General features: G+C 40.0%; 3 protein-coding genes across 10 annotated transcripts in view; 1 reads left to right on the top strand and 2 right to left on the bottom strand.

Moving 5' to 3' along the window:
- IQCK (IQ motif containing K) overlaps positions 1 to 6591 on the bottom strand; it is a 37302-nt gene extending 30711 nt beyond the window's left edge. Inside the window, exons 1-4 of the mRNA XM_040079085.1 lie at positions 6546 to 6591; positions 5188 to 5243; positions 4445 to 4571; positions 2992 to 3089 (exon numbers count right to left, since the gene is read on the bottom strand). Of these exons, the coding sequence (XP_039935019.1) occupies positions 2992 to 3089; positions 4445 to 4571; positions 5188 to 5243; positions 6546 to 6582 (318 nt within the window). The 5' untranslated portion in view covers positions 6583 to 6591. The remainder of the gene's footprint in view (positions 1 to 2991; positions 3090 to 4444; positions 4572 to 5187; positions 5244 to 6545) is intronic.
- A 68-nt stretch (positions 6592 to 6659) lies between these two features.
- Positions 6660 to 16101, top strand: KNOP1 (lysine rich nucleolar protein 1). Of its 6 annotated transcripts, none has more exons than XM_040079286.2 (5): positions 6660 to 6698; positions 7617 to 8979; positions 12499 to 12567; positions 13085 to 13162; positions 15503 to 16101. In XM_040079286.2, exons 2-5 carry the CDS (start codon positions 7618 to 7620, stop codon positions 15812 to 15814), a joined length of 1821 nt encoding a protein of 606 aa, XP_039935220.1. In that variant the 5' UTR covers positions 6660 to 6698; position 7617; the 3' UTR covers positions 15815 to 16101. The 6 variants fall into 6 exon arrangements, with proteins under 6 accessions (XP_039935220.1, XP_039935223.1, XP_039935224.1 ...); XM_040079289.1 differs by lacking the exon at positions 6660 to 6698 and adding an exon at positions 6827 to 6887; XM_040079290.2 differs by lacking the exon at positions 6660 to 6698 and adding an exon at positions 6887 to 7001.
- An 891-nt stretch (positions 16102 to 16992) lies between these two features.
- VPS35L (VPS35 endosomal protein sorting factor like) overlaps positions 16993 to 27814 on the bottom strand; it is a 47672-nt gene continuing 36850 nt past the window's right edge. For all 3 annotated transcript variants that reach the window (XM_040079285.2, XM_040079284.2, XM_040079283.2), the window contains exons 27-31: positions 24424 to 24563; positions 22645 to 22810; positions 20749 to 20867; positions 18307 to 18453; positions 16993 to 17747 (exon numbers count right to left, since the gene is read on the bottom strand). In XM_040079285.2, coding sequence (XP_039935219.1) covers positions 17649 to 17747; positions 18307 to 18453; positions 20749 to 20867; positions 22645 to 22810; positions 24424 to 24563 — 671 coding nt within the window. In that variant the 3' untranslated portion in view covers positions 16993 to 17648. The remainder of the gene's footprint in view (positions 17748 to 18306; positions 18454 to 20748; positions 20868 to 22644; positions 22811 to 24423; positions 24564 to 27814) is intronic.

The following is a 27814-nucleotide window of genomic DNA, read 5'->3' as shown; positions in this document are numbered from 1 at the left end:
GATGTGTTTATAAACTGTTTATATTCGGAATTCATTTTGCATTTTTCAGTTTAAATATGATGTGCTTAGTAATAATCATGAAAGTATACTGGTGATCAGAAGATGGCAAAGTCATTAGAAAACCTTCTTCCATTCCCTTTCCCTGATCTATCATAATTTTAAATACAATACATTCTATTAGAGAGCCTGATACAGCTTCCTCCTTCCGTGATAGCTAACTAGAAAGAAAAGTCAGAGTTATTCTAATAAAAACATTTATACATTGTTCAGTTTAATGCTGAAAAATGAGTGCATTAGTCAGCTCTCATGAGAGAGAAGATTTAAGAAAATAGTCTTACCCCTGTAGGCATTTGACAGCAGATGGGATAAAACACAGGAGAACTTATAGTAGGGAAAAAAAAAACCAGTGAGGGAATTCACTGGGCAACCTAATAGGTTTCTTTCATGTCTAATTTAAAAATGTAGCTCCTGCAGAAGGTTCTCATATTTATGTCAGTTTGAAGTCTGTACATATATCTATCAGCTGGTGGTTTTTCCAGGCTTTAGCTTTTCAGATTTTTTGTATGCATCACATAATGCAAGAAAGCCTATTTTAAATTAAATATGTATATGGTTACATTTCCTTACCACCTTTCAAAAAAGATCTTTCCTACACAAATCCCCGCTTCCAGCACAACCATTTCCCTTTCCTGACTTTCCAGCGGGTGATTGTACAATTTTTTCTCTCCAGACATGGATGCACCTTCTCTAGTCTCTTCCTTGAATTCCTCTGTTGGCCCCAGGATCTGATCTTCCTTGACACAATTTCAATTGCTCAAATTTAACTTATTTAGCTTTTTCTTCTCTTCACATTCATCTTAATTTCCTTTCAAAACATAAAAACCTTTAGTCCCTCTCATCAAAATCCCACTCTTCATTCTCTCTCACCATTACCCTCTCTCTTCTCCTGGGCTCATTTAACATTGATTGCAGTCAGTTTGAGTATTCCTCCCTTCCTTCCAGTGCTTCTTCCATTTATCTTCCACTGGATTATTCTATACAGCTGCCCTTTACAGGCTTTAATGACTCATGTCTAGCCAGAATTCAAACCCAGTATTCTTTCCTCATCCTTCATGATTTCAGTTAGCTTAATCACAATTAATCTTATTCATGTCCTATTGTCTCTTGAATTCCATGAATCTTTTGGATCTTCTGAATCTTCGTTGTCCTCTTATTTTTGGAAATTGTATTCCAATGTGTTTGTCCCAAGATCCTTTCTCCCTGTTCCTGCTTTGGGTTTCTAAGGACTCTGCTTTTGATCCTAAAATTCAGTTCAAGTTATTTCATCAGCCATTTTAACACATTAGCCGTTTTAAATTATAGCAAGTTGGGGTTTTTTTCCCCCTCCAAATCCATATGGAACAAGACATTTCTTACCAAACTAAAGGATAACTAAAAGTCACAAATTTATGTCAGATAAGGAAACAGAATGTGCAAGTACACACACCTGGACAGCAATGGAAAAGAACACAAACATTCAATTACATGGCAAGCATAAAGAGCTATTGTTTTCCTAGTTACTGTTCAAAAGGAGGAAGAAATGAGGTCACAGTGGAAAACTATCACCTGACATCAGCTTGCTTTCCTAAGCTTGGCTCCTCAGTAGCAGGGCATCTTTTCATGTAAGTGCGTTTTCTATAAGCTGAACTCATTTTTATAAAGATTCTATATATTAGAAAATAATTGCTTTTAGTAGTTTTCTACAAAGCAGCACACAGACCCATACAAAATCCATTTTCAGCACACACATTTTCTAAAATACGTACCACTGAAGATCTGCAAAATTTCTCAGATTAAAAATAGACAAAGTAACCTTAGATTTGTTCTGAGTTTGAAATGGAAATATTGCTAAGGATTTTAATATTTTTTAAATATCTTCGTATTTAAGTTTTATTGCCTTCAGAAATAACTAACATCTATCAAAGCCTGTATTTTAAACCATTTTTAGGACATGCCTTTCTCCTAAAGGATACATGCTTCCAAAAAAAAATCAATATACATTTTATTACAAGTGTGATTAATAATACATATGTTCAATCTCTTCTTGGCTAGGTAATGCAGATGTGATGGTAGGAATTACAGATGTCATGTAAATTAATCATTTTCCTATTTCACCTGTATTCATCACAGCTTATAGATACATATACACGCCTATAAATCCATCAGTTTATGGACACAAAGAGGTTTTGTGAAGACTGAGAAAAATTTGAACTGGTATTAAATGTACAGGTTTGGATCTGAAATTCAAATTGCCATGGTTTGAGAAAATAGCAGAAATGATGGGAATCCCCCCAGCTCCCAGTACCTGAGCTATTGCTGGGGCTCTGCTAGGCTGCAGTGACACAATGAGGAATGTATTTATGCTTTATTTTGCACCAGCTCGAGTGGGTTTTCAAGCATTCCCTATAGACAATAAGGAATGTCTCTCTAGACATACACTGAAAACAAATTTATAAAAAAACATGCAGCAAACTATTATTTTTACAAGCTCATTCATGCTGGATACCCTGTCTTCCAGTTAAATTGAATTTACAGAAAAGAAAAAGCTAAAATAGAAAATTTATCTCTATTACAATGCCAGAACCAGCAAAAAGTCATGAGGTAAAGCTCAAGTTCTGTACAGCACCCTCAAATGAGTGAAATGTATTAATCTGCAAGGAAGCCTGCTCCTCTAAAACACAACACTATTTAGGGTTGATACAATCAGATATTCAAGGAGGATTTGGAGGGAGCTAGAGATTGTCATGATGATCAAGTTCATAGAGAATGTAATCTGTTCTGAATTACTGGAGAAAATAACACTTAAAACCAGATCCAGAACAACCCATGATATGTTATATAATATTAATGTGTTTGGTTTTCTTGCAAAAGACCAAATAAAAAAAATACTGCCTGTGAAATAAAAGGCTGTAACTTCCTGCCAGCGATTTGAAATGAAAACTCCAAACTAACCTCAAAGCACTTCTCCTTCTCTGCTTCGTGCAGAAGCGCAGCCAGCCCAGGCAAGAGCACTGGGAATATGTAAAACTCCAAGTATTCTCGAGGAGAACCTGAGCAAAACAGGACAGCCTGCACTTACTGCTAAGCACTTGGATTTCACAAAAACACAGCCATTAGATATCATAAAGTCAGTACCAGTCATTTTGTCAATACCATCACAGCTTGGACAAAGCCGATTCACTCCCTTCAGACAGAGCCGCTGGTCTGTCGTCACTTCCCAGCCAACACCACACAAACACGAGTGAACGTCAAATTAGAGGCGCACCAACACTGCAAACTCAGTGTGCCTCAGAGATGTCAGATGTAGTTTTAAGTGAATAAATTCAGACACCAGAAGCAGTTTAGTCACAGAAGTGAAAAGCTCTTTGAATTAATTTGCCCTGACAGGACGAAATTAGCCTGTGCTGAACTCAGTGCTGCTGCAGTTAGACCACTTTGGTATCTCATGCCCTTTACAATCTGCATTATCAGAGTTAGTCATAAAACTGAATTGCTAGACAGAGGAAAAACCAAAGGTTATATTTTAGTGGTGCTGCAATTTCTTTGTCATAATTGCTTCGTACTTGCCAGCTCCTTCAGAGATTTTAACATAACTCCATATATCCAACTCCTCCCCTCGCAGAGGGTGCCTGGGTTGGCACCTCTCTCCGTTCAGGAAGTATTCAGGTTTTGGTGTGATCAGCAAAGATTAAGTCATAGGAGTGTTTTCTTCTGGCAACACAGCTGAAACACTGAATTTATTCTCAGCTTTATACCTTTAATTGCTTCATATACTGCCAGAAAATGCTCATAATTGGGAGAACACTATTTATATAAAAGCTCAGGGTAACACTGCTTCTGACTTGCATAAGGAATTCCTAATGAGCAAGAATTAATGGAAGAGAAGACAAAATGAAGGGCTAAAATGCATAATAAAAACACATTGCTGCTTGGTAAATTTATTATAAAGTATAGGAATTGATAAAAGTAGAAGGACAAAACTTCAGATCTGTTTTCCATTCTAATCTGTAATCTGATGAGTAAAGAATATTTTGACAGCAGTTTTCAAATTCAATTGTCTACTTAGTCTATTGATCCTAGTTTTGCATTATTAAATCAGAGGTAGAAATGCCTTCCATTTTTGATTTAAGTGGCTAAATAAAAAGTCACTTATTCAGAAGAGCACAGAACTAACTAAGTTAGCTAGTCAATGCTCTTGGTTTGTAATGCACAATTTGATATTTCTCCCATTGACCAACTGGCCAAGCTGGCTCCCTGTTTTCAGACCAGAGGCCTCACCATGCAAATTCCACACAAGCAAAGGTGGTGTTGCTGTTAACACTCTAAATTAAATAAATTACAAACCCTTGCCATATGCAGGAAAAATAATCACAGCAGGGTTCAAGCTAATTATACTCCTACTTACATTTCTTTGGATCAGGGGGTTCTCCAGAGGGGACTTCCCCGAGGACAGGAAGCAGATATTGGGTTACAGGGGCAGAAAAAAGCTGCTCCATAGGAATTGGCTGCAACACTGCTTCTTCCAAAGGCACCTGTTCAAAATAAATGTGTCCTGTCTAAATACCCCAACAGATTAGACAAAAATATTGAAACCAATTCAACAGAAAAAAAAAAATTATGTCAATTAAAAAATATGGAATTATAATTCCTAATTTAAATATCGCATTATTTATGTGTTTTCTGAATACTTGACAATCTACAAATGCACTTTAAAAACTTCTGCAATTTCCAGCACAGTAAAATCATCCAAACCTAACAGAAGGTATTAGACTCCTTTTGACAGAATATGGTGAGATATCACAATTTTAAAAATATTTTATCCATTGTAATTATTTGGAAATTAATACTGGCATTTTCTGAATAAGTATTTTCTACTCAGAAGCCTAAATGTCTCTTTCATATTGTTCAGAAGTACTGACATGCGCCTTTTAAAGAAAATGTTCTTGTTAGCATTACCCACATTGCTTTAAATACAAGCAATTATTTGGAATATCACATTTGCTGGTTCAAAGAAGTTGTTTGAATAATAATAGTTCTGTTTTCATTTGATGAATGAGTCTACCCTGTGGGTACCAAATTTTCACATTTAGTTGTTTAAAATATTTTAAATCTATCTCTATGCAGATCTTTTACTTGAACTGTACTCACTGATCCTTGTTTTGATTCAGCATCTTTTTTTGATTGAGGGTGTTCTGCTTCATGACCTAAAAGTAAAAAAATGTACAACATTTACTAGGAGACTCTAAAAAACTGTTTCTTTTCTGCCTAAATCAACATTATTTTTAAAGGTATTTATTTAGGCTTGAAAGAACAGAAGTTAATATGCAATCAATATCTGTTTAACATGAAATTTAATGTTTTAAAACAAGCAAGAACTTTAGAGATTCTTGTCATGCCTCTCTTGAGCTCTAAGTCAAGTGTAAGGTTCTCACTGACAAAAGAACCCTTTTTGGGGAAAAAGGTATTTAACCAAAATAATAATTCAAAATGTTTCAACATAAATAAAATACATATGCTTGCTCAGAATAAACCATTGTTCTTACTAGTAGACAAGACTACTTTTCACAGTGGATTCTTCTATAAGCAATTAAATCCCATGGGCATTGCTAAGTATTACTGTCTCCAGTTAAAAAAAAAAAAAAAGGAAAACAAATAAACCAACACAAACAAACAAAAAACAAACTAAAAGCAGTACATGACCCTCAAGGATGACTGAGTGACTCGGGATAAGAAAAATAAAGGACCAAGACAACGGACTTGATATGAGAAAACCTGCAGATTCCACAGCACAGACCAGCAGGTTCAGTTCCACAGTAACAGGTTTAATGGCATCACCACGTCTTTGTGCTAAAGGCGTCCTGAGTTCGAATAATCAACCTTACACCTATGCTGAAAATGGCCATTTTAATGCAAAATGCCCGTTTTAGGCATTATGAAATACTGAATTAAGAGAACCCCATCGGGGAACTGCAGCGCTGGTCTCCCAGCTTTCCAACCTCAGTGTTCTCAGGCTTTGGGGCTCTGCTATTAGAATGGTGCTCCGAGAACAGTTGTTTTGCATTCATTTAACTTTTGTACCAGCGATGACACAGCGGCCTCTCCGCTTTCCCAAGGCAATATCTAACTGCGTTCCAGGACGGCCCCGAAGCGCAAGGGGCAGGTCACGGCCAGGCAAACCCTGACACTCCCCAACAGCCTGGGTGCAGCAGAAGCGCGTGTCTGCCGGGAGGTTATGACAATAAAGCAACACACGAGCGGAATGTGCCCACGAGCAGAACCGCTCGTGGCATTGGTGCCGGTGGAGAGAGGGGCGGCCTTGGGGCGCTGTGGGGCGGGCACAGCCCCGCGCCCCGCCGCGGCGCTGAGGGGAGCGGGCGGCCCGAGGGCGAGGCGGCCGGGCAGCGGGGAGGGGCGGCCTGAAGGGCCCCGAGGGCCGGGGGAGGCAGCGCGGGAGCTCCGCCCGGGGGGCTCCGAGCGGAGCCGGGGCTCGGGGCCCGGGCTCCCACCTGCGCCGCGCCCGCCCCGCCGCCGGTGCGCCGCCATGGCCGCTCCGCGCGTTGCCGCGGCAACGGCTCCGGGGCGCCCGCGCGGGGCGGGGCGGGGCGGGGCGGCGCGATCGCTTCCGGGGCGGCGGCGGGCGCTGCACGTGGCCGCGGGAGGTGAGCGCGGCTCGGCCCGGCCCGGCTCGGCCGCAGCGGGGAGGGCCCGGCCCGGCCCGGCTCGGCTCGGCACGGCACGGCCCGCACGGGATGATGCGCTGGCGGCGGGGCCCAGCCGAGGCGGGCGCTGCCGGGGCGCGGAGCGCGGCGGGACTCGGGCCGCCGCCCCCTCCCCGCGGTGCGCAGCCGGTGGGTGGGCGCGGGGAGCGCCGGGGCCGAGCACAGCGGACAGACGCGGACAGGGGGCTGCGCTGGACGGCGTGCCCTCTGCGGGCGTTTGACAGGGTGCCTTGTTGACGGCTGGTGTGTTGGTTATTGCAAACCAATTAGGAATAATGGAGTTTCTCAGCAAGTGGGTGCTAAGGGCTTCTCTGTAGTCACCAATTCATTGGCGTAAGTGTCGTGAGAAAAGAAACGGAGAGCAGAGATTAGGAATCACAGATAGAAGCAAATTTAAGGTAATAATTCGGATGGCTTGGAAGGATCTTGTCATGCTGAGTGGGCAGTAAAGTGCTGCGAAGTTCAGTGTTAAGTGAAAAGTCACAGGTATCTGTAAAACCACTCTAATTGCATTTGTATATATACACAATCATGTTTTTGGGAAGATTTTTAAAGCGTAGGTGTTTCTGTGAAAACGTTATGCTCTGCTGCTGTGAAACAGACAAACAGAACCTTGCAAACTAACTAAGACGAGGTACACTAAACACGATAAAAAGAATCACCCCAGTGAACAGTATTTTCTGTATGTGTGTGTATGTCAGTATACTCTGGTTCCCCATCCTGGAAAGCTGACTGAAAGTAGAGTGTCAGGGACAATGGGAGATAAGGAATGGGGTCAGAAGAAAGGAAAACCAAGTAGATCAGGACTTGCATCATCACTTTGAAGCAGTTCACTAACATGTTCATTTCCTTTTTTAGAATGATAATAAAGAAAAAGAGAAAAGAATTTCATGAGGCGCCTGTACAGAAAAAGAAAAAGGTGAAGACTATAATTGAAATTGAGGAAGATGTTCAAACTGTCATTAAAACTGAGGACAATGGACATCTCAAGAAAAAAATGAAGACAAAGAAAAAGGAAAATTTAAAAGATGAATGTTTACACAAATTGCAACCAAAGAATAATAAGAAAAAGAAGAAGAAGAAGAAAGTTGGCTCTGAATTACTTAGCACAGCTCATTTAAAAAGCTTTGTGAATATAAAAGGTCCTGTGGATTTACAGCTTCAAGACGAATCAGAGGAACAAATTAAAATACTCAAAAAGAAGAAAAAAAAAGTCCAGTATCGTTTCTCCTTGGAGAATAATGAGAGTAGTGACGTGGAGCTTTCAAATCATCACACAGATGGTACTAAGAAAAATGAATTGCCTTTTAAAAAAAAGAGGAAGAAAACTGCTTTGGATTTGGAATTGGATGGTGAAGTAAAAAAGAAAAAAAAGAAGAAAGGCAGTTTTTCATTAGAGGACATCCAGGACAGCGCACAAAAGCAATCTGCAAAAGTTTATAGAGACACCCACAAATACATTTCACCAGAAGCAGTTTTTATGTGTGAAAACAATGATACAGGTAATGCCCAGAATGATGGGGAGAGTTGTGTGAGAAGAAAGAAGAAGAAAAAGAAAGATAAGTCTGACTGCTTTTTACTGCTGGCCGATAATCAGGACCACATACATCAGGTTCCTGGTAGGCCCACTGCATTAAGTGACATTAGAAAAAGGAGGAAACATAATTCCTGGGAATATTCATTGACAAGGAGAGAGGAAGAGGACAAAATTAAGAACTTTGGGAGTATCAAAGAGAGGAAGAAGAAAAGAAAGTATCTTTCTTCTTCAACTTGTGAAGAAGATAAGCCAGACTACAGTCACAGCTTTCTTGATAAGTATCTCCCAGCACAGCAAGAAGTTGAGCTTGAGGAAGAACTGTCTGGAAAGAAACACAGGAAGAATTTCAAGGATAATAATGAAGTCAGTAAGAAGAAAAGGAAGATTAAGAAAAAGGAGAAGGAAACAACATATTCAGAAGTTTCTTTAAACAATGTCAGTACCTCTGAAAGCCAAAAAATACTATTAGAAAGCAGTAAAAAGAACAAAGAGAGTGAAATGGAGCGAGCTGAGTGTGTTACCGGGGACGTCGTAGATGGGACATTATGCAATAGTAATCCTGTGCAGCGTGACAGAAAAAGGAAAAACAGGAAAAAAGTACCACCACAGGACTTGGCTGAAGAGCCAGGTTCAAAAGCAGAGACAGAGAAGATCAAGACAGAATCCCCATGGGATGAGTCACTGGTAAGCTGTGGAGAGGAGGGCAGTTTGCAGCCTCCTGCCCTTTTGGGCACTTCCCTGCCTTTCGGGCTGCTCTGCCTGTTGGTAACCCTGAGGTCACTGCTGGGAGGCAGGATCAGCTGATGTGTTTGAGCAGGTCACAGTTCACAGGACCACAGGGAATGGTGAGCAGGAAGGGAGCCCCAAGGATCTCCAGGTGCAGCTCTTGAGTGGAGGGCTCAGGCAGGGTGAGGCTCCCAGCCCGGGCTCTCGGCACCGCGCTCAGCCGAGCTGATCCCATCGCACCTGGGACCGCTGCTGCCTGCTGCTGTGGTCACACAGCCGTGAAAACGGAAATGTTACAGCTAGCACCAGGCACTGGCCCAAAGAGAAAGTGGGTTTGTGCAGTTATAAGTGTTGGGTTGCTCTTAGCAATGTGGCAACAGTCGTGATAAAACAGGAGTTTAATACCTGTTGTTGACCCTGAGCAGTGGTAACTGTGGCAGCGTGAGTTATCTGTTTATTAGATTTTCCTCAAGCTTTGCTGCTGGCAGTGCTGGAGTTATGTCATGTTAGAAACAAAGGGGTTAACCAAAAGGTTAACCAAAACCTGTGACTAATTCTGACAAAACTTCAGAGAAAATCCTAGGAATCCTAAATGTAGACTGGGCCGAGAGCATAGAAATCTAAATTCTGATAGAAAAATACTAAAACCCTAAGCACGCAGTTTTAACTAAAACAATACACCTATGCAAGAAAATATATAGATGTAAGAACTGTGTAAATTGTAACTGAGGGTAACTGGGATTGTATCCTGACTGACTGGTGAAGGAAATCCCATTCCAGACTCTTGTAGTACTTGCCATTTCTGAGGTAAAATGAGTATGGGGAGGAACTGATGAGATATTTAATATACAGACACTTTATTTATCTGATCAAAGTCATGTTTTAAAGCTAAGGGTGCCAAAAGTTAGCACCCAACTTCTCTTGTTATCGTTGGGAGTTAAGCTGTGAGATGCTCAGAAAATCAATAGGTTTTATCTGTATTTTTTGCTGCTTAAACTTCACTTTGAAAACGGCACATTGCAAGTCACTAGGAGGTTGTTTTTATTTCTGTAGGTAATGGGATGCTGCACTCCAGTTCCTTTTTATCAAGAATTTTGAATGTTTGGCTTATTTAAATGTCAAGCGCTAGTTAAGAAGGCATCATGGAAGATTTTTGTAAGCTAAGGCTAGCAGACCATACTGTGAGCTGCTTCTCAAGCTCACTTCACGGTGTGCTTTGCTTTGTCATGCACTCAGATGCGGTTTCCTCAAGTTCTGTGGAAACCTGGCAGCTGTCTGGTGTCTAGTGCTAATAATTAAATATAGATTCAAGTGGAGACCCAGATACAGGCGTTTTTCACAGGGGTTTGTGAGGGGAGTGTGTATGCTTATCAGTCATGAGGTGAGCAGATGTTTGGGGCTTTCAAGTTGGATTTCTCCTTTTGACCTTTCAAAAGGACAAGGTAGTTTTTGTTGCTGGATATATTTTCTAATTAAACTGACATTGCTTTTTTGAGATTGTTGGGGCAGTATTTGTATTTTGCAGCTGCTTACATTGTGTAGAGGCAAGATAAGCCCTACAATGACTTGTAAACTTTCGTGACCAGTCAATATGGAAACCACAGCAAATACCTTGCAAACTGTTGAGAAAGAAGGGAGTAGGGTGATGCATGTTTTCTTCCTCTTTCCCATAGGCAGCTCCTTTAATAATAAACAACTACTCAAAAGAAAATCTGAAGATTGAGAAGTCTGGGTTAATCAGTTAAAGCAAATTCTAGTTCCTGCCAGGCCAAAAGACACTGCACTAATAAATGGTTGATAATGTGCATTTAACTTGCATTTAACTGTGCCACAGTCCTGAAACGTTTTGTTCTCCAGCATGTCACACTCTGCATGCCTTGAAAAATCCTCTGTTGGGCTTGCCCTGCAAGTAAAAGAGCAAATTTTAAAGACAATGTGGAGTGATACCCACTAAATATCAGTGATTGGTGTTTTTCTCATTGGATGCCATTGCAGTCAACTCGGGCACAGTGAGGAGGAGTAGGACTCAGTTTACTCTTTTAATGTTTGCCAGCAGGCAGCATAACCCTACCACATGTGAATGTGCTCCTTTTCCATGAAGTTGGAGGAAGCTTGGCACACCTCCATGGAGGTAGTTTTTTCCACTCTGTAGCCCTCAGCAGGTCAGCACCGTGCTGGGGATTAGCAGGGATGGGGCTGCTCCCTCCTTCTGGCGAAAAAGAAAAAAATACTCTGCAGTTGTTTGCAGGATCCTGTCAGGACAGTTTTCCTGCTTGTTTTAGTAGATCTGAAAAGACAGTACCAGGCCATCTAGAAGTAAATCGGAGGTTGTTTTTGGTTTCTTTTTTTCATCCAAGAGCATGAGCTCTCCTTCCTGCAGACAGTGTTCTCTCATTTTTAATAGCGCTTGTACCTGTGTGTGTGTGTGAAAGCAGTGAATAAAAGGTAGCTTTGGAAAATGAGGTAAATCATTGATGGCTTTTAATATAACTAAAGCCTCAAAAAGGTAACAGCAGGTTCTGCTGACAGAAGTATGTTACAAATCTTTTCCTTGTCATTTCCCTGGCTGTTTCACGCTTGGTTTATTATGTTAGCTGTATCAATAGATCTTCCCTCTGGCCACTTTTTCCATGCTGGTCTAAAGCTTATGGCTCTCATTTACCACTGTCCTGGACTTATTACAGTGTTACAGTGGATGCCCAAAAAGCTTCTCCTAATGACAAATTTGGAAAAGAAAGCTGGGGGCAGTGGTTTAGGCGCGCCAGTCACCGGGAGCAAAAGCTGAAGGGCTGCACTTTGTGGCAGTGTGCTCAGGATCTGGTTGTGTGTGGACTCTGCCCAGATTTACCTCCTGCCATCCAGCCCTTCCACTGCTTCTGGAGCTGCTCTGTGTCTCCCATCAGCTCCCTGTTCCTTGCTCTCAAATGTGGAATAATGAGCTGTTTGCTGCCCTTGAAGGAGACAGTTCATGTATGCGTCCTGCCTCTCCCTGTGCTCCTTCCAGAATGGGAGCTCCCTGAGGACCTTCATCCACAGTGCAGCTGCTTCTTGATTGGCTTCTGTTTATGTGTTTCAGAGAGATCTTTACTTATTTAACCTCCCAATTTTTATTTTTAACTTTCACTGTTTCTGTGCTTTTCTTCAAGTATAAATTTAAGCTTTTACAAAATGGTTTAATTTGAAGTTACTCTGCCTGCAAACATTACTGTGCGTGCCAGTGTTGTTGGCAAGTCCCTTTTAATGTGTAAATCTAAAAATCATTTATCTTGATTAAAAGAAAAAATCCCTGTGAGGTTTTTCCATAGGAGTGCACAGATTTAATTGGCATTTTCATCTTAGATCTGACTATTTCGTCTTGTCCTAGAATAGTTCTACTGATTGCTTAGTGTTTTAACTATTTTTGTGGTAAGAGCCGTGTAAATTCTAATTAACCAGAATAGATAACGATAATGATACAAGCTTTTTCCTATTTTACAGGACAATCTAGATGGTGTAATTATTGTGCAGGAGAAGAAAGGAAACTGTGATGAAATTAACATAGACAAGGTATGCTTTGTCCTAACTGGGTAAGACCTAGAGCAAGTCAGCATTTAACATATGCATAGGAACTGATACAAAAAACCCAGCTTTGTTGCTTATCTGTGCCTAGATTTCTCTAAATAAAGCTCTGCTTAAAATGTGCTTTATGCATGCGTTGTCCAAAGTGTACCGCTCCAGTCAATGTCAGAACTAAGTAACTTACTAAATTAAATACACATTTCTTTGCCTTCCATCAGTGTTGGCACTTTAAGCGTAGCTGTTGCCTGCAGTTAAAAAATTAGACTTATCTGATACAACAACACTTACTTAACATACACAAAAAAATTACAGTTCTCATGCTGAGTGTCTGAAAGGGTCCCATGCAACTTTGAATTAACCTTGCAAAATTCTGAAGATAACTAATTATTTTATTTTTCTCTTACTGTTTCATTGTGAATTAATTGTCATTTAACATTATTTCATTGTCAGTTAATTGTCATTTAACACAGTCTTACGTTGCATGTGTAATTTTTCTGCATGCTAGGTGAGGCGGCAGGCCCTGCAAGAAGAAATCGATAGAGAATCTGGCAAAACCAAAGCTTTCAGTTCCAAAGTGGGGCAGGTAATGTATGAGTTTAGACCTCAGCCTGATGGAAATACTGTGTCCAAGGGCAAGTTCCTGTAAAAGACACTGCTCTTTTTTGTATGTGGCTCAGGTACAAGAGCGTTCCTTCTGACTGCAGATTTCAGGTCAGGCTGTAGAACAAGTTGGTACAAAGCCAAGGGTCTGAGAGCTGAGCAGTGAACTCCTACGCATTGTGCAGTCCTCTAATTCCCATCATCAGTCCTCAAAAGCAACATTTTCTCTGGTTCCTCTGGAGAATGAGCCATCAAAAATTGCTACAGAAGCATTTTCTGCTCACTGTGAAATACAAGTAAATTTTGGGCTCTGGATGCAGCAGTCACTGAAGTGTATCCAATTTCTTGCCTGCAAGACTGCACACATTCAGCAACAGGGACACACATGGAAAGGTGAAGGGGGTGGTAACTGTTAACACAGGTGTGTGGTATTTAGAGTCAGTCCTCTCATGGCTTCTGCATCTTTCCTCCACCTCTTTGGAAGATGATTCCTGATTCTTTGCTTTTGCATCCTACCCAGCCTGGCTCCTGACAGATTCACAGTAAGGCAGTGGAAACTTGCAGAAGTGTTTAGCCAGGAGTAAGAAGATTGAGGTGGAGAGAAAGCTTTGCTAGTAATTCAGGCTTCTGTTGTTTTGCAGGACTGCCCAAATGCCTAGAAAGCTGGAATATGCCTCAAACAAATGCCAGAAACAACTTCTGTAGATACAACATAGTGGGAGGGAGTCTGTAGAGCTCTGGAACTACAACTGTCTAATATTCTCTGAAGTCATTGAGAAAAATGACATCCTTGGCAGGAGATCTGTTCTTTGGCACTGATCTGTCTCTGTTTAGTGGTATGCAGAAGAATAGAAGCTGCAAAAACTAATTCATCAGCTCCACAAAGAGTGAGCTGGAAATGCTTCAGCAAAAGCTGTGTGTAGTGCCTGCCAGCAGCTCACTTAAAAACAGAGTTTTGACAAGCTGTAATTATATTTGCATCTGTGCAGATGTCTCCCATTGCAAAGGGAGGACTTACATTTCTTTATCTGTGTCTTGTATCTGGATGTGTGCATGTATCTGTGTCACAGACTGGGCTTGTACAGGAGCTTGCCTTTGTGCAAGGTCAAAAGGCTGTAGTATTATGGGTAGCTTTCTTTCAATACCAGGTATTCTGGCCTGTGATAGTGAATGATACTCCAGCCTTGCATTTTTTTACCCTAAAACCCCCTGCTGTAGCTTGCCTGCAGTTGTGTAGTGTGCTGTGTGTCATGTTGGCTGTCTGCTGGAGAATGACTGTTTCATACAAGCTGCAACTGTTCTGTTGGAAGGATTTCAGGCTGACATAAACATACCACTGAATTCACATTTTTTTCCTTTGATGTAGCCAGCTTAGTCTATTTAATTAATAATCATACATTCTGCCATTTAGTGTCATGCCAAATTTTAAAGAAAAAATTCTGGGTAGAAATCCTGCTAAAAATATAAATGACTGCATAGCTCTAACTCAGGAGTCAGATATACCCTTTAATAATGAAACCTGTTCTTAAGTAAGCCAAAAGTTCATGAACTTTGTAAATCCTATGGTGTATCGGGGGTTTTCCACAAACAGCTGAAATCTCATTTTGGCTGGACATTGTCTCCTCAGAAAGGAGCCAGAATCTGCAGACAGAAGAATCCTGAAGGGGTGAAGTAGTTCAGAGTACAGTTAAATGTAAATACAGGAAATACAAAGAACACACCAAAGTACAAGGGAGGGGAAGCTTTAAGAGAACTAGACTTGGTCCTGTGGGATAGGGGAGGCCCTCTGGTTTTGCACCCTTGCAATATTAGCTGTAATTAGTGGGATGAGAATGCAAATATTACTGAAAGTTTATAAGCCAGATTGAACAGTGTCCACAACTAACAAAACACTGCTGAAAACAGCGGCTCCTAAACTAGGCAGTGGGAAAATGAAAAGATAACCTTACAAAGTGACAGTGAAAGAGGATTAAGTCTGACTGTTTTCTTACAATAAGAGATGCTGTCTGGCTCTTGGGGCTGGGTGAAGAGAGAGCAGAAAGTCAAGATTCCTAAGGGCAGAGGGAAAGGGGATTCTCAAAGTGCATTAACCCCTGTCTCCAGGTTAAATGGCCTGAAATGCTAATGAAGGTGCACTCAGGCAGAGTTAGGTCAGTCTTTGCCACATCCCTCCAGAGGTACTGCCTGTGGAATAACAGTCCCAGCTCTGTCACCCTGTCAGGCTTTTGTGGCTGGTTCTTTTCTCATGGTACACAGCCAGAAATTGTCCTCCTTGGTCTTGGTATTTTTTTAATTTTAGTGTTAACTTTGTTTTGCCTCACAGGATATGAAGCTTGGACAGTGGAGTACAGCTGCTTTTAAAAGTTCTGAGGAACAAATGAAGTTTTTTAGACTGATGGGTGGCTTTAAAAAGGGTTCTGTGCCTATCCAAAGTCCCTCAGCACCTACAAAAAAACCGAACATGGCTCTGAACAAGGAAGGGGAGCAGAAGTTACAGCAGGCACTGAAGATGGAGTTTGATAAAGCAATGGACTTGAAGCAACATAGAGGAATTGGTCTTGGATTTCAACCTATTGCCAACAAAAAAGCATACATAGACAAATATGCATCTAGATCCATAAAATTTGAAGATTAAAACTCAGAAGTTATAATAAGAGTGAAATTTCTTTTTACTTGAAATAAAATAACAAAATACTGAAGAAATTTCATTTATGAGGTACTTGAAGTACAAGTTTTCAGCTGCATATACCAGTGGAGCTGAGTCCTCACTTCATCCAGACAGTAAGTTTTTGAAACCTTTATCATGTTTGTTCTGTAAGGCAAGAGACAGCCTCCTTCAAAGACTGAAGATATGTGCCATGCCTACAATTAATTGAAATTCAGTATTTTTTTTTAAATAAACTTGATTTTTTTATAGCTTAAGTGATTCAAAAGGATTTTATTGTTCTGTAAAATCTTCACATTTTTTTATACCCAGTGGTACAAAATGATGGGGCTTTAATTTGAAGACACACTAGTGATGTGCCCTCAAATTTGATGAGGGCAGACTTCTAACTCAGAAAGTAGTTCTTAAAAATCTAACATCTTTATATTAATGGATAGCATTGAACATCCTCTGTATTTGAATTGTGCTTTGGCAGTTGGATTTTCAATCAGCAGCTGTTATCTAAAAATGAAAGTATAAGCATTTTGGAGTGTAGCACCAACAGAACTACATTTCTTTAAGACAGCTTCACTCTCCACAATAGTCTTCTGCAATGGATTGCTCTACCTGAAAGCATCTGCCTCCAGCAGAAAACACACTTAAACCTGCACGTGGTTCTGATGCATTTTGGGCAACTCCTGAGAGGAAGTGAAAATTACCCATCTGAAGGGGTTGCCATGAATCCATTCCCATATCTGGGAAGAGGGAGATGCTCTTCCTGCAGGGTCTAAACTTGTCTTGGAGAAAACCATCTCCTTTAAAGTATCCGTTAAAAGCACCATTACCTCAACGTGAGGCTGTTTTGCAGCAGTGCTCTCAGTGTTCAGCACCAGCTTCCACCAGCCCTTCTTGGTTTTAGCTCTTGTTTTACTAAAATTCAGGTAGTTGAGGTTCTGTTTTCTCTTCTGGTTTGAAACAAATGCTGGATTCATGCCCTCAAGCTACTAAAATAAGCAAAAGTAGCAATAGATACAAGGTCTCAACATGGTTCTTTACCATGGGGCAGAAGTGGTGAAATTTTATTAGAAATAAAACTACGTATAACTGAATTCCACATGGGTAAGGTGATAGATTTGTATACACAAAGAAACTTCCCCAGAACACACAGATGAATTGCAAATTGTTTTATTCAGTGATAGTGTACTTTGCAAATATAGAGGACTTTGCATAATTTCCATTTTCCTTTGCAGCACTTAAAGATTCCTTCCATTTTACAAAACTCCACTGGACTAAAATGAAAACATAAATGTGTCTGTGAAAATGTATTGTAGAAATTAGAACATTACACCTCAGCCATTTTCTTCTGCTACTGGAACCAGCCAGAAAAATGCTGGGCAGCATCCCAAAGCAGAGAGACAACTTAGTCTATTGTACTGAAATGCTGCTTTCTGCAGAGGAGAGAGACTATTCTGCAAGAGGGATGAAGTTTTGAGGCTGTGAACTTATTTGTACAGACTATCTTCCTTTTGTGTTAAAATGACAACAGATGAGATCTCAAAAGGCTTTTGCAGCCATAGAGGTTCAAAATACTGTTTACTGAATGTAAGTTATCATTTAAAATAACAATACTAGGGTAAAACTGGATACAGAAACTCACGTTAAATTATTGCACTCACAACAGTTTTACCTTTACTGGGCCCAAGTAAATGTGTCTCACTATGGAAAGTAAATACGCTGAACTTCTTGCAGTCAGAATGTAGATCAGTGATTTTTGGCCTTGGTTCCATGCTCCCTTGTGCAGGTGACTCCTTGGAAGAGGCTCTCGTCAGGTCCTGGACTGCAGAGGAAGCCGAAGGGCCAAGTCTGTGAAATGACTCATTTCAGGTTGTTTGCTCCGCCTCTTGATGTATTCTAGGGTTTTCACCTAGATTTGAAAAGAAAGGTATTTGGAGATTTTCAGTCTCTTTTCTCATTTCATAACCTTCAGTTCATCTTTGTGAAAGGGTTTTAACCAGTCTCAGGATTTTCCCTAAATTCCACTGGCTTTGTGAGCACTTGGCATTGCTTATTTCAGAGCTCATTATTATGTATGTGTTTCTTAAAAGGCTCTCAAATGCCACTTTACAAGTTTTCACCAGGCAGTGCCTCCACAAAATAAAAATGCAGTGTTTCTCTTAAAGCTAGTTTTCTGTACTGATCAAAAAGTTAAGAACAACCAGCACTTTCAGGTTTCTGAATGCTTGTCATACTGTTAAGATGCTAGAAAGATACAGACCACTTGAAATAAGAGAAGCCGATTGTTCGTTAAGGATTTAGAAAAATGTTGTTGGGGTTTTAAGGTAATTTGATTCTTTTTAAGATAGTAGCTTGTAAAGAGATGAGGTTTATTCAGACCAAGAAAATGTTTACCTTTTCCCAAATAAAGAGTGGAAAAAGATATTAAGAACTAAACCTTCTCTGCATTATCTGTCTCCCTCCCTTACCATAGTCTTGGTGTCAGCAAAGCCGTGCTTCTGAGCAAGATTCCAGAGATTGACTGAAAGCTGGTTCAGTCTGTTGTTTCGTAGGTCCCCGTGAGCCAGAATGGTGTTAAAGAAATAGAGTGCCAGCTGGCTCTGCCGCTTCAGGGTCTAGAATGAAAACAAAAATATTCCCGTAGTACTGGACACTCATCCCAAAATACCCAGCCTGACCTCACCGGCTTCTCGGAGCTCTCCGAAGTTCAAAGGGCACTTTGTAACACACAGCAGTAGTTACAGTCATCGTTTTCATATTCATTCAAAATGCAACAAACAGCAGTAGTTGTAAATCAACATAAGCTGCTGTAAATAAAAGAATTACACAAGCCTCCCACGTCTCATACCACTTTGGCACAACACTGTGTGTAGGTCTGACACATTTACAACTCCAGACTCCCTACAACTGCATAGAAATCATCCTCCCACCAACCAACCTTGCACTTAGGGCGCTCTAGCTGTAAATTTTTAGAGAAACCACTATCATCAATCTAAATTAACGCAACTTCAGGCTTTTCTTCAGTCTAATCTTTTATTTATTTATTTAACCAAAGATGTTTTTTCCCTGCTTTTATTTCACTGAAACTCTGGTGATATGAACATATTTGCACCATATTTGTAGCTACTTCCCCTAAAATTGCTGAAGAGGGACCTTAAGGAGCATAAGAGCAGTCGTCCTCTCACACAAAGCAGAGAGGATTCACTGCTACGTGTTCTCTTGACCAGAAACAGCTTGAACTTTACAGAACTGTCCAGAACTAAAAATTTCCATTCCCGTCCTGTCACATAAATGAAGCATTCTCTAATACTCTGAAAAGACCACACTGTGTTAACAATAAGATGCATTGTTCTCTTCCAAGTTCCCATTTTGCTGAAAGGATTTTATTGTGAGAAAAATTTATTTTCCTTTATAGCTTTTAAAGGAAATGAACCAATAAAAACACAAAATCATTAGAGCCTTGTTCATTTAAATGTGCAGCCAAGAAGATGAATAATAAAAGGTCACCAACACTGAAGCAATCCAAATAACACAGTGATTTTATGACTAGCTTTACTTTAGCACAATTAGGGATCTCTGATAATATTCTCATCACTTCTATTTCCTCAGCAACAACAGCTTCCTCAAACAACTATTCATTCTTACAAAGCAATTTTAATCTAAATCTCTCAATGACTTTCACTCAGCAAAACAAAACAAATGGTCCCTCTTTGTAAATAATGATGGACAGAGGAGCAAATCCAAGGCTGTAGAGGTAAAGACAGGTCAAGCACCTATATCTGTGCTGCTTAGCCTTAAATCCAGTTTTCCAAGCAACAACAGCCTCAGTGAACTGACACAGGATCTCCTTATTCAAAGCGTGCTTGAAAGGAGAAGACGAACAAAAAAAAGCCTTTCAGAAACCATGGATTTCAAACTCTACAAACATTCCTACCCACAAATTCCATACAGGAGTCAGATGCAAAAAAAATCCTCAATATACAACCCACAGTCCTGAAAACTCTTGTTTATATTTCCTGTGCTAGAACGGTTGTTTCTGCTGCTACTGGTCCCTCTGCTGATGTGTACAATGATGTAGAGGATTTGAGCAAAGGATATTTTCATCTTACATCTCTGCCATTGCCAAAGGAAGGACAAACAGGATAGCGAAAGCAGAGAAAAGGCTAAACTTAGCACAGTGTCCTCCCAATATGTATCACTTAACACATTCTGTATTGGCAAACACTCTGGGCTACTGTGCTAAGAGCCCATCTTAAAAATTCCATCAAATCAATCACGCCCTGCCCTTCCATTCCAGGCCAGGAGCCACAACATTTCTATCAATAGAAGCCATCCAGTAAGGGCTGATTGGGAAGCTGTGGAAGGGTCCATTCTCAGAAACAGGCACATTAACAGAACACTGAGTTCTCATTATTTCAGTAAATATCAGTCACCTGCCTTTCACATACAATCCATTAAGCTAGATTTGATCCCTCAGAGCCTCTGAATTCCAATCAAGAAATCCAATAAGCTGCATAGAGTTTTCTTCATTTTATATTGAACAAATACACTAAAGTCAGAGTAAAGACAAAACTATTTCTTCCCTCTGTACCTCTCTCCTGACATCATCTTAGTGCCTGGGATCTGAAACTTTTATAATTATAGGTGGCTTTCATTGTATTTTCCCCAGTAACAGACTAACTGTGAACTCTCAGTTTGCTCATTACAGAATTGGACATCATTAGGTGTCTCCACCACAAGCCTGCCTATGTGATGGTCTCACTTTCTAAACAAGTAAAAATACCCAATTTCCTTTTGTTATGAGGTTCCTGAAGCTTTTGAAAAGACCAAGTCCTGGTCAAAGGTGGTCTGTTTCTTCAACTCCAAATTACTTTTGGTTTTGTATTGAATCAAGCTGAGTAAGAACATACCTCCTCCTTTCCCAGGGTTTTCAGATGATCCAGGATCTGTGACACCACTGTTTCACTCAGTTTATTAATTTCAGCCAGGAACTTGGAGTCTCCACCATACAGAGCATCATTGGAATCAACTGCAGAGATGAATTCAAACTTAGGTCTGGCTAAAGAGCTATACATTTATTTGCTATTGAAAACTTCAGATATTGATAAAAGACCACCTTTGGAAGTCCTGAAATGATCCTCCTCCATGAAACACAAACAGAACTATGTTTTTTAAGTGCCTACCACTTGGTTGCCTACGATGTCCTTTTGATTTTAGGAACAAAACACTGAGAAGAATCTTTTAGCTTAAAGCCAGTCCTGTATTCCTGGATGCAGCCAGGCTCACAAGTATCTCCTAGATTTAATGTTAAGCAACATATCATGTCAATGTTCAGGTTTTCCACATAGACAGACTCCCTGCTCCCATCACTTTAGAAAGTATGGCCATCATCTTCAATGGCAGCAGCACTCAGCCAAACAAATTGTGTTTTATTTAGTGAAAATAACCACATTTTTGAAAGAAACTGCATTTATTTTTTTTCCTTCAAATAAACCCATGATTACCTCAAAGTCATGGACAGAAATTCAAAAAGTATTATTTTCAGTTTCAAAGACCTTAAAGGATCTTTGGGAGGGAGAGAGCTCTTCAAGTTTTTACAGCTTATGTAACTGAGATTTTAAACATGTCTTTTGCCCTAATTTAATTATGTTCTATTAAGAAGTTGGGAAAAGAAATTTTTAGGTTTAAATATATTCTAGGTAAATCAGAAAGCACAAAAGATAAAAGATAATACCCTGTTTCCAAGTAAACTTCAAGAAGCTAAGGTAGAAGGTCCATCTAGAATAAAACCCCATTGCTCTACTACAGGGCAAAAATTACTCATTTATATTTCCATGCCTGTCTCCATTAAAATCTAATTAATTTAGATTCCTCATCTTGGGATTAAGCAGCTATTTTGGTCATATAAAAAACTGAGCGAAAGAAAAATCTCAAGCACACTTCCTTACAGAATTTGAACAGCAGATTTACTACAGAGTAGCACTTCCACTGACAGCTATTTTCTGTGCTGCTAACTGCAAGAGCTGTTTTGTCATGGGTAGTAAATCTGACAGACTGTTCAGCAGAACTGCAGAACACATTCCAGCCTGCCCCTCGCTGAAAGTCTTGTGCAACTGAAGGAAAAAAATCCAACCATCTTGGCCTCTCTGACTCATTAATCTTCCAGGATGCTTTAAAAGATTTTTATTTATTACCCTACCCTAATTTAGTAATCTTTAATCCAAAGACAAATATTCAAATTTTAGAGCATATCAAAATATTCCAAAAATTACTACAAAAAAGATGGCAGCTATTTTACAAAATGTAAAACCTTTAGAATTTTCTAGCTGTTCTGAATATTTTTGTAACTGACTGCAATTTCCAAAACTGAAAGCCTGCCTTCAAAGCAGCAAATACATCATTTAAATGATGAAGACTAGGCTTTACATTCTGAAAACTGGAGTTCTTAATAAATGTGGATGAAACACCAAGGATAAATATAAATCTTTAAGTATTTTAGACTTAAATAAAACCCTTGATATGCATAATCTTTACTTGAAAAGTTCACATTTATAAGCATTTGCACCAATACCACCAGAAGGAAACCCAGTAACCCACTCTGCACAGATTCACTCTAAAGAACAGACTGCACCTGTTCAGAAGCCAGCTCCTGGGATTATTCTAAATTACAATACCTGGAACTGGATAGAAAAATAATCCATTCTGTGAGACTGATTACCCGTCTTCATTAACTGGCTGTGGTGATAAGACAATACTACAAATGCCCTGGTGGAATGCAAGGAGCCAGAGCCCCCCTTAGGTATTACCTTTATCTACATGGTAGATAAATGATTCTTGAGTCATTGCAGACAGCAAATGCAAAACATTAGTATAAATCCTGACTTTGTCATCGCTGTTATCCTCCCAAGTATAATCCTGGATCACATTTAGTAATCCTCGCACAAGAAACAACACTCCTTGTTCTGGGTGGTCCTACAGAGAAAAAAAAAAAAAAAAGATAGGTCTAAACTACACCACAACCCTGGAACAAAAATAGGATTATTTGCAGTCATTCAGTGGTGCAGAGTCACAGTTTGAGCTCTATAAAAGCAGAACTACAATATAATTAAAGCTGACAGCTACTTTTCTTAAGTGTGCTTCCTGCAAATCCTTTGAAATTTTTTTCCAGTTTCCATCTAAAAATGCCCATTTGACCCATAATCAGAACATGATCCAGGCAGCCTGCACAGACAAATTTTGGAATGCTTTGTTTTGTAGTCGTAGGGGAGCAGTACAAAATTAATTGTCAGCTTCTTAACAGCTAAGCCTCTAAAATTAAACACTGGGTAGATTTTGTTATTAAAATCGTATCAGTAAGCTGTAGTGTATTACTCATATAATTATGAGTTTCAGAAGAACACCTACACTGGGAAGTGAGTTACAGACAATCAACAATCTTTTCACATGAAATGAAAAGAAAGACTCTGCTTTATGTAAGCTGGGAGTTTTTATAAGCAGCTTTAATACTGCACCCGGCTAATTCCAGCTGGCAGTTGGAGCAGCAGCACTAAGATACACAGGACAAATCAGTCCACTGGGGACACTTCCTTTTGATCTTCTGTAAATAGGGAACAAAGTTAAGGAAGCTAGTTTCTGAATTAGTGAATCTGAGAGGTTTATCACTCCCTGCTTCAATCACCTGTTCATGATCAGAGTCACTCCACAGCCTCCCTTCCTGCCTGCCTCCTGCAGTCAGTGGACAGCAATGACACAATCCCAGGGGCAGCTTCCCCTTCCCTCCTAACAGCACCTGAACATGCGTGGCTTGGGAAACCCCTGCCACTGGAACAGGGGGAATCCACAGCTCTGACAACAAGGGTTTGAACAGCACCACACTGGGTGCTTCACCAAACAGGCAAAGGAAAAAGGAAGGAGAAAACTGTAAGGGAGGTTTCAGTGAGGAGAAAAACTCACTCTCTCCAAGAACAAATGAATATACTTCAAACTTCTTTTTCTGTTCCTCCAGGTAAATTTACAATTTCCCCTCAATCTTTTAGATATAACTGAAAACATTTCAGAGGGAAAATTACATCTCTCTCTAAACTTGACAGTTAGTTAAAAACTGGAAGGGCGTGGAATGGTAGTACTTTGTGAAATACTCATCAGAAGAGGAAGATCATGCCAAAACACATCTTCTAATTACTGTTTTCACTCAAATGATTAGGCAACCTGTACCAAAGTAACTGAAACTAAAAGGAGCTCTGTATTTTTTCCCTCCTCATGTATTAGAGTTTTTTAAGTACTTAGCTAATAAACCAGTAAATTATGTTTACACAATTAAATGATGGTGAGATTTCACTCTATCCCAAATCCACTTCCAGTGAGAGGGGCAATGCTGTACCTCCACCTCCACACAATTGTTCTCCCTCCCCATCCTTCATTGGGGTGAGTGATTTCGCAGCCAATGAGCAGAACAGTTTATCTTTTCACAGAAAACTAATCCTTGCACCTCCCACTCCAGAAGCCCAGTCTACTCTAAATTTTTAATCAGGAAAGTCTAAGTAGTCTATACTAATCTATGTGCTATCCATACACACTCAACTTACCGGAACAACTAATAATGTGGAAAAAAAATTACAAAGGAATTCCAAGAGGAAAGCATCAGAAGGTCGCATCTTCCCATCTACGCTGATCATTTTTGGCACTTCAGGAACAAGGCTCACCGCAGCTTTGAAAAAAGCATCAGCTACAAAATAAAAATAGAGTTCTGTTATATCACTCCAGCTGTGATGGCAGCCATGCCTGTGACCCAAATGGTTGCTTTGAATTTGTTTCAAATAGATCACAGGAAATGAATTCTGTTAACTGCAGAGAAACCCAAGACTCAGCAGTGGTCTGATTCTTGAGAAATCTGTGTTAATTCAAATTATGCTGTTACTTCAAAGGAATTTCCCACATAACTCAAAACGTCTGAAAATATAACTCTTCTCCTTTGCATAACAAGGAGACACCATCATTTTATATGTATTGCATACATAACAAGAAATTAGCACATGATTCAAAATTGACTTATCAAAGAAATGCTTATGACAGGAGAATGGGGAATCCAGTGGGGGAAAAGGTTCATGCTATCTTGTTCATCAGTTCATTCATAAAAGGCTGTTAAAAGTTCTAAGGAAGTACCAATAACTTCATATTTCTAATTATTTATAATCTCTTAAAGTAAAATATTAATATAGTACCCGAACCCAGGGTACTGCTGGTTACCTAGATAAAAGGACTTTTTCCAAGAATCACAATACAGGAATTAGAGAAACCATCCACCATTACAGCCTTGGCAAAATAGCTATTAAGAGGTTTTTCGTAACTCTTTATTGTCTCTAATCTTAAAAAAACAAACTCCAAACACTAGAACATCTATTCTTCAGTTTATTAATATTCACAAATTAAAAGCAACAATATTTTCCCTTTTACAATAGATGACCTCCCATATATGCTGAGTTCACAAAAAAATTTCTGACAACAACATTGTTTTGCACTTTCTTGGCAACATTTCAGAATATCCAAATATCCACATCCCACTCAAGCTATTGAGCCACATACGTCAAAGCATCCTTCAGAATTAATATCGTATCTTTATTTTACAGGAGCAGAGACCCAGGCCATGTAATCAGCTTTTATCAAAGGCAAAGGGAGAATTCTTGGTGAAAGCCAAGAGGTGTTACGTGGCTGGGATGGAGATACCACTGACAGGCGGGCAAGGGCATTTCCAGGAGCACAGCTTGCTCTGGAAAAATTCATTTGAGACTCCAAGCAAATTTGCTAAATATAGTACCAACTGATATCTAATTTAAGCTTATGAGGAATACCAGAGAAACATGTGCTTTGGAAAAACCGTAGTTCTTCTCACTCTTGTTTTTTCAGTACATAACTGCTCAAGCCCTTCTGGACTTTTTAGTGCTTAGAACACAGACCCCTGCCATCAAACATTGTCCTTCCTTTTATTCTGCACATTTGTTTTGAGGTGAAAGAATGTTTATTTCCAACTTACAAGTTTAGACAGCCAACCCAAAGGAAGGTAAGTAATCTTTCTCTGAGCTTTATTTGAGGAAGGAAGGCAGCAGCAGATGTTCATTCTAGCACAAGTAAATGAATTGCTGTCACTTCCACAGCTGTCTCCTCAAAAAAAAAAAAAAAAAGTGTGTGTCCCACATCACCATATAATAAAAACATGTGACCAGACAAATGAAAAAATGTGCCTTAGAGAATAGTCTGCATACCAAAGTCCCCATGTCTGTGCAGGGAATGCTCCTGCCTTCTGAAGTTATTTCATAACAGGACGAGAATGACCTGTGCAGCAATCAGCATCCACAGTAAAAAAGAGCTACAAAGTACCTCAGCCTCATTTACCGCCTGCTCTCCCAGCAATCACAATCCTTCACGTTCTCCTCCAAACTTCTGCCACAGTGCAAACCCCAAACCCCTTCTCTTCAGTTGGAAAACCTGAAATTTGATTCAATTTACTCTTCTTGCTTCCCGCCGTTGCTGCGAATGCGAGCTGCCTCCTCACCTGGCTGAGCAGCTTCAGAGCCACGAGCTCCTCGTTCCTCGGGCTGCTGAGAGCAGTGGTGGCTCCCCCAGAGGTGCCTGCCCACACCACAGACCTGCCCCTGCTGCCACAAACTCCCTGAGCTTCCATCTGCATCTTCCCTACCCATGGCAGCCACACAGCTGCTGCTCCTGGGCTGTGTGCACGTGGCTGCAAACCCCACACCGCCACTGTCCCAGCACAATGGGGGCACCGAGGCTCTTGCCCCACACTTTTAATCCTTGTTCCTTGCCTTTTTAAACCCCCTGCTTCCCCTGCTCAAGGCAGAGAGGCAAGCCAAAAAAGCAATACAGCACAAAACAGTTGTATTTCACTTTGGTACATCCAGAACTGGCAAAGGAGAGTATGTTCATTTTACAGCAAGTCCTGCCAATCCGTGCTAACCGTGAAATGGTTTTGTGCTGGAATGCTAAAAGCACATTTATTCAAGATATATGTGCTTCATAAGAAGCAAAAATAAATGCATATCAATGCAAAGATTTTTATTACAGACTGCAGAAAGTGACCTGTGCTCTAAATATTACCATCCTTGCAGAGTGTCAGAGTATGCATTACATGCTCTGAGTTTGGAGAAAAGGCTCACTAAAAAGGTTGTCACAGACATGCTGTTTTTTCAAGTATGAAATGAGCATCAGTGTTTAATTCTGAATTACATTAATTATGAGGTTATGCAATGATGGTTTATCTGTATCTTTAAAATTTAATTTTCAAAACTATTACTGTAGAGATATTTTAAAATAAAACCATACTGCTTTTTCTGGCTTCCAAAAGGTATAAGGAACCACTTAAAAAGCACTGAAAACCACAACAATCTTATGTTCTTGATTAAGAAACCAAAAAGAAGGTAAAAAAGGCTTCTTCCAATGAAGGGTGCTGTTTTCTTTATCTGCCTAAAGTACAATACTGCTTCTTAAGTGAACCACTGTTAAACTGGATAAGGGGAGAGCAGCCTGTGCATTACAACAAATCACCATGATGAAGCCTTCCCCAACTGCTGTTAATATCTTGTGCAGTGCTCTGAACGTAGCACACTTCATGCTTCACTAAATTCATCCTTTCACAGCAGCTCCTTCATTTTGGTTGACCATAATCCTATAAATCTTTCCCCCAAGCATACATGCTGACCTTCAGGCTACAAAAACTAACAGTCTTGGATATCCAAGTCAGCACTTCCAGAAATAGCCTCCTACAGAAGAAAAAACAAGTGAAATTGGTGTTGAATGTTCTGCTACTGACAATATTCACAACACCACATGTGCACATGTTTAATTATACCTACACACAATTATATGTACCTCCATATATTTCTATGTATCCATCTCTCTATATATAAAAATTCAACTTGCATTGTATTTTCTGTATCACTGACAGCCAATTAAACTGTATGA

This window comes from Hirundo rustica, chromosome 15, assembly GCF_015227805.2.
Source record: "Hirundo rustica isolate bHirRus1 chromosome 15, bHirRus1.pri.v3, whole genome shotgun sequence".
Classification (NCBI taxonomy): domain Eukaryota; kingdom Metazoa; phylum Chordata; class Aves; order Passeriformes; family Hirundinidae; genus Hirundo; species Hirundo rustica.
Note: the sequence above shows the minus strand (reverse complement) of the source record. Positions and strands in the feature narration are given on the sequence as shown.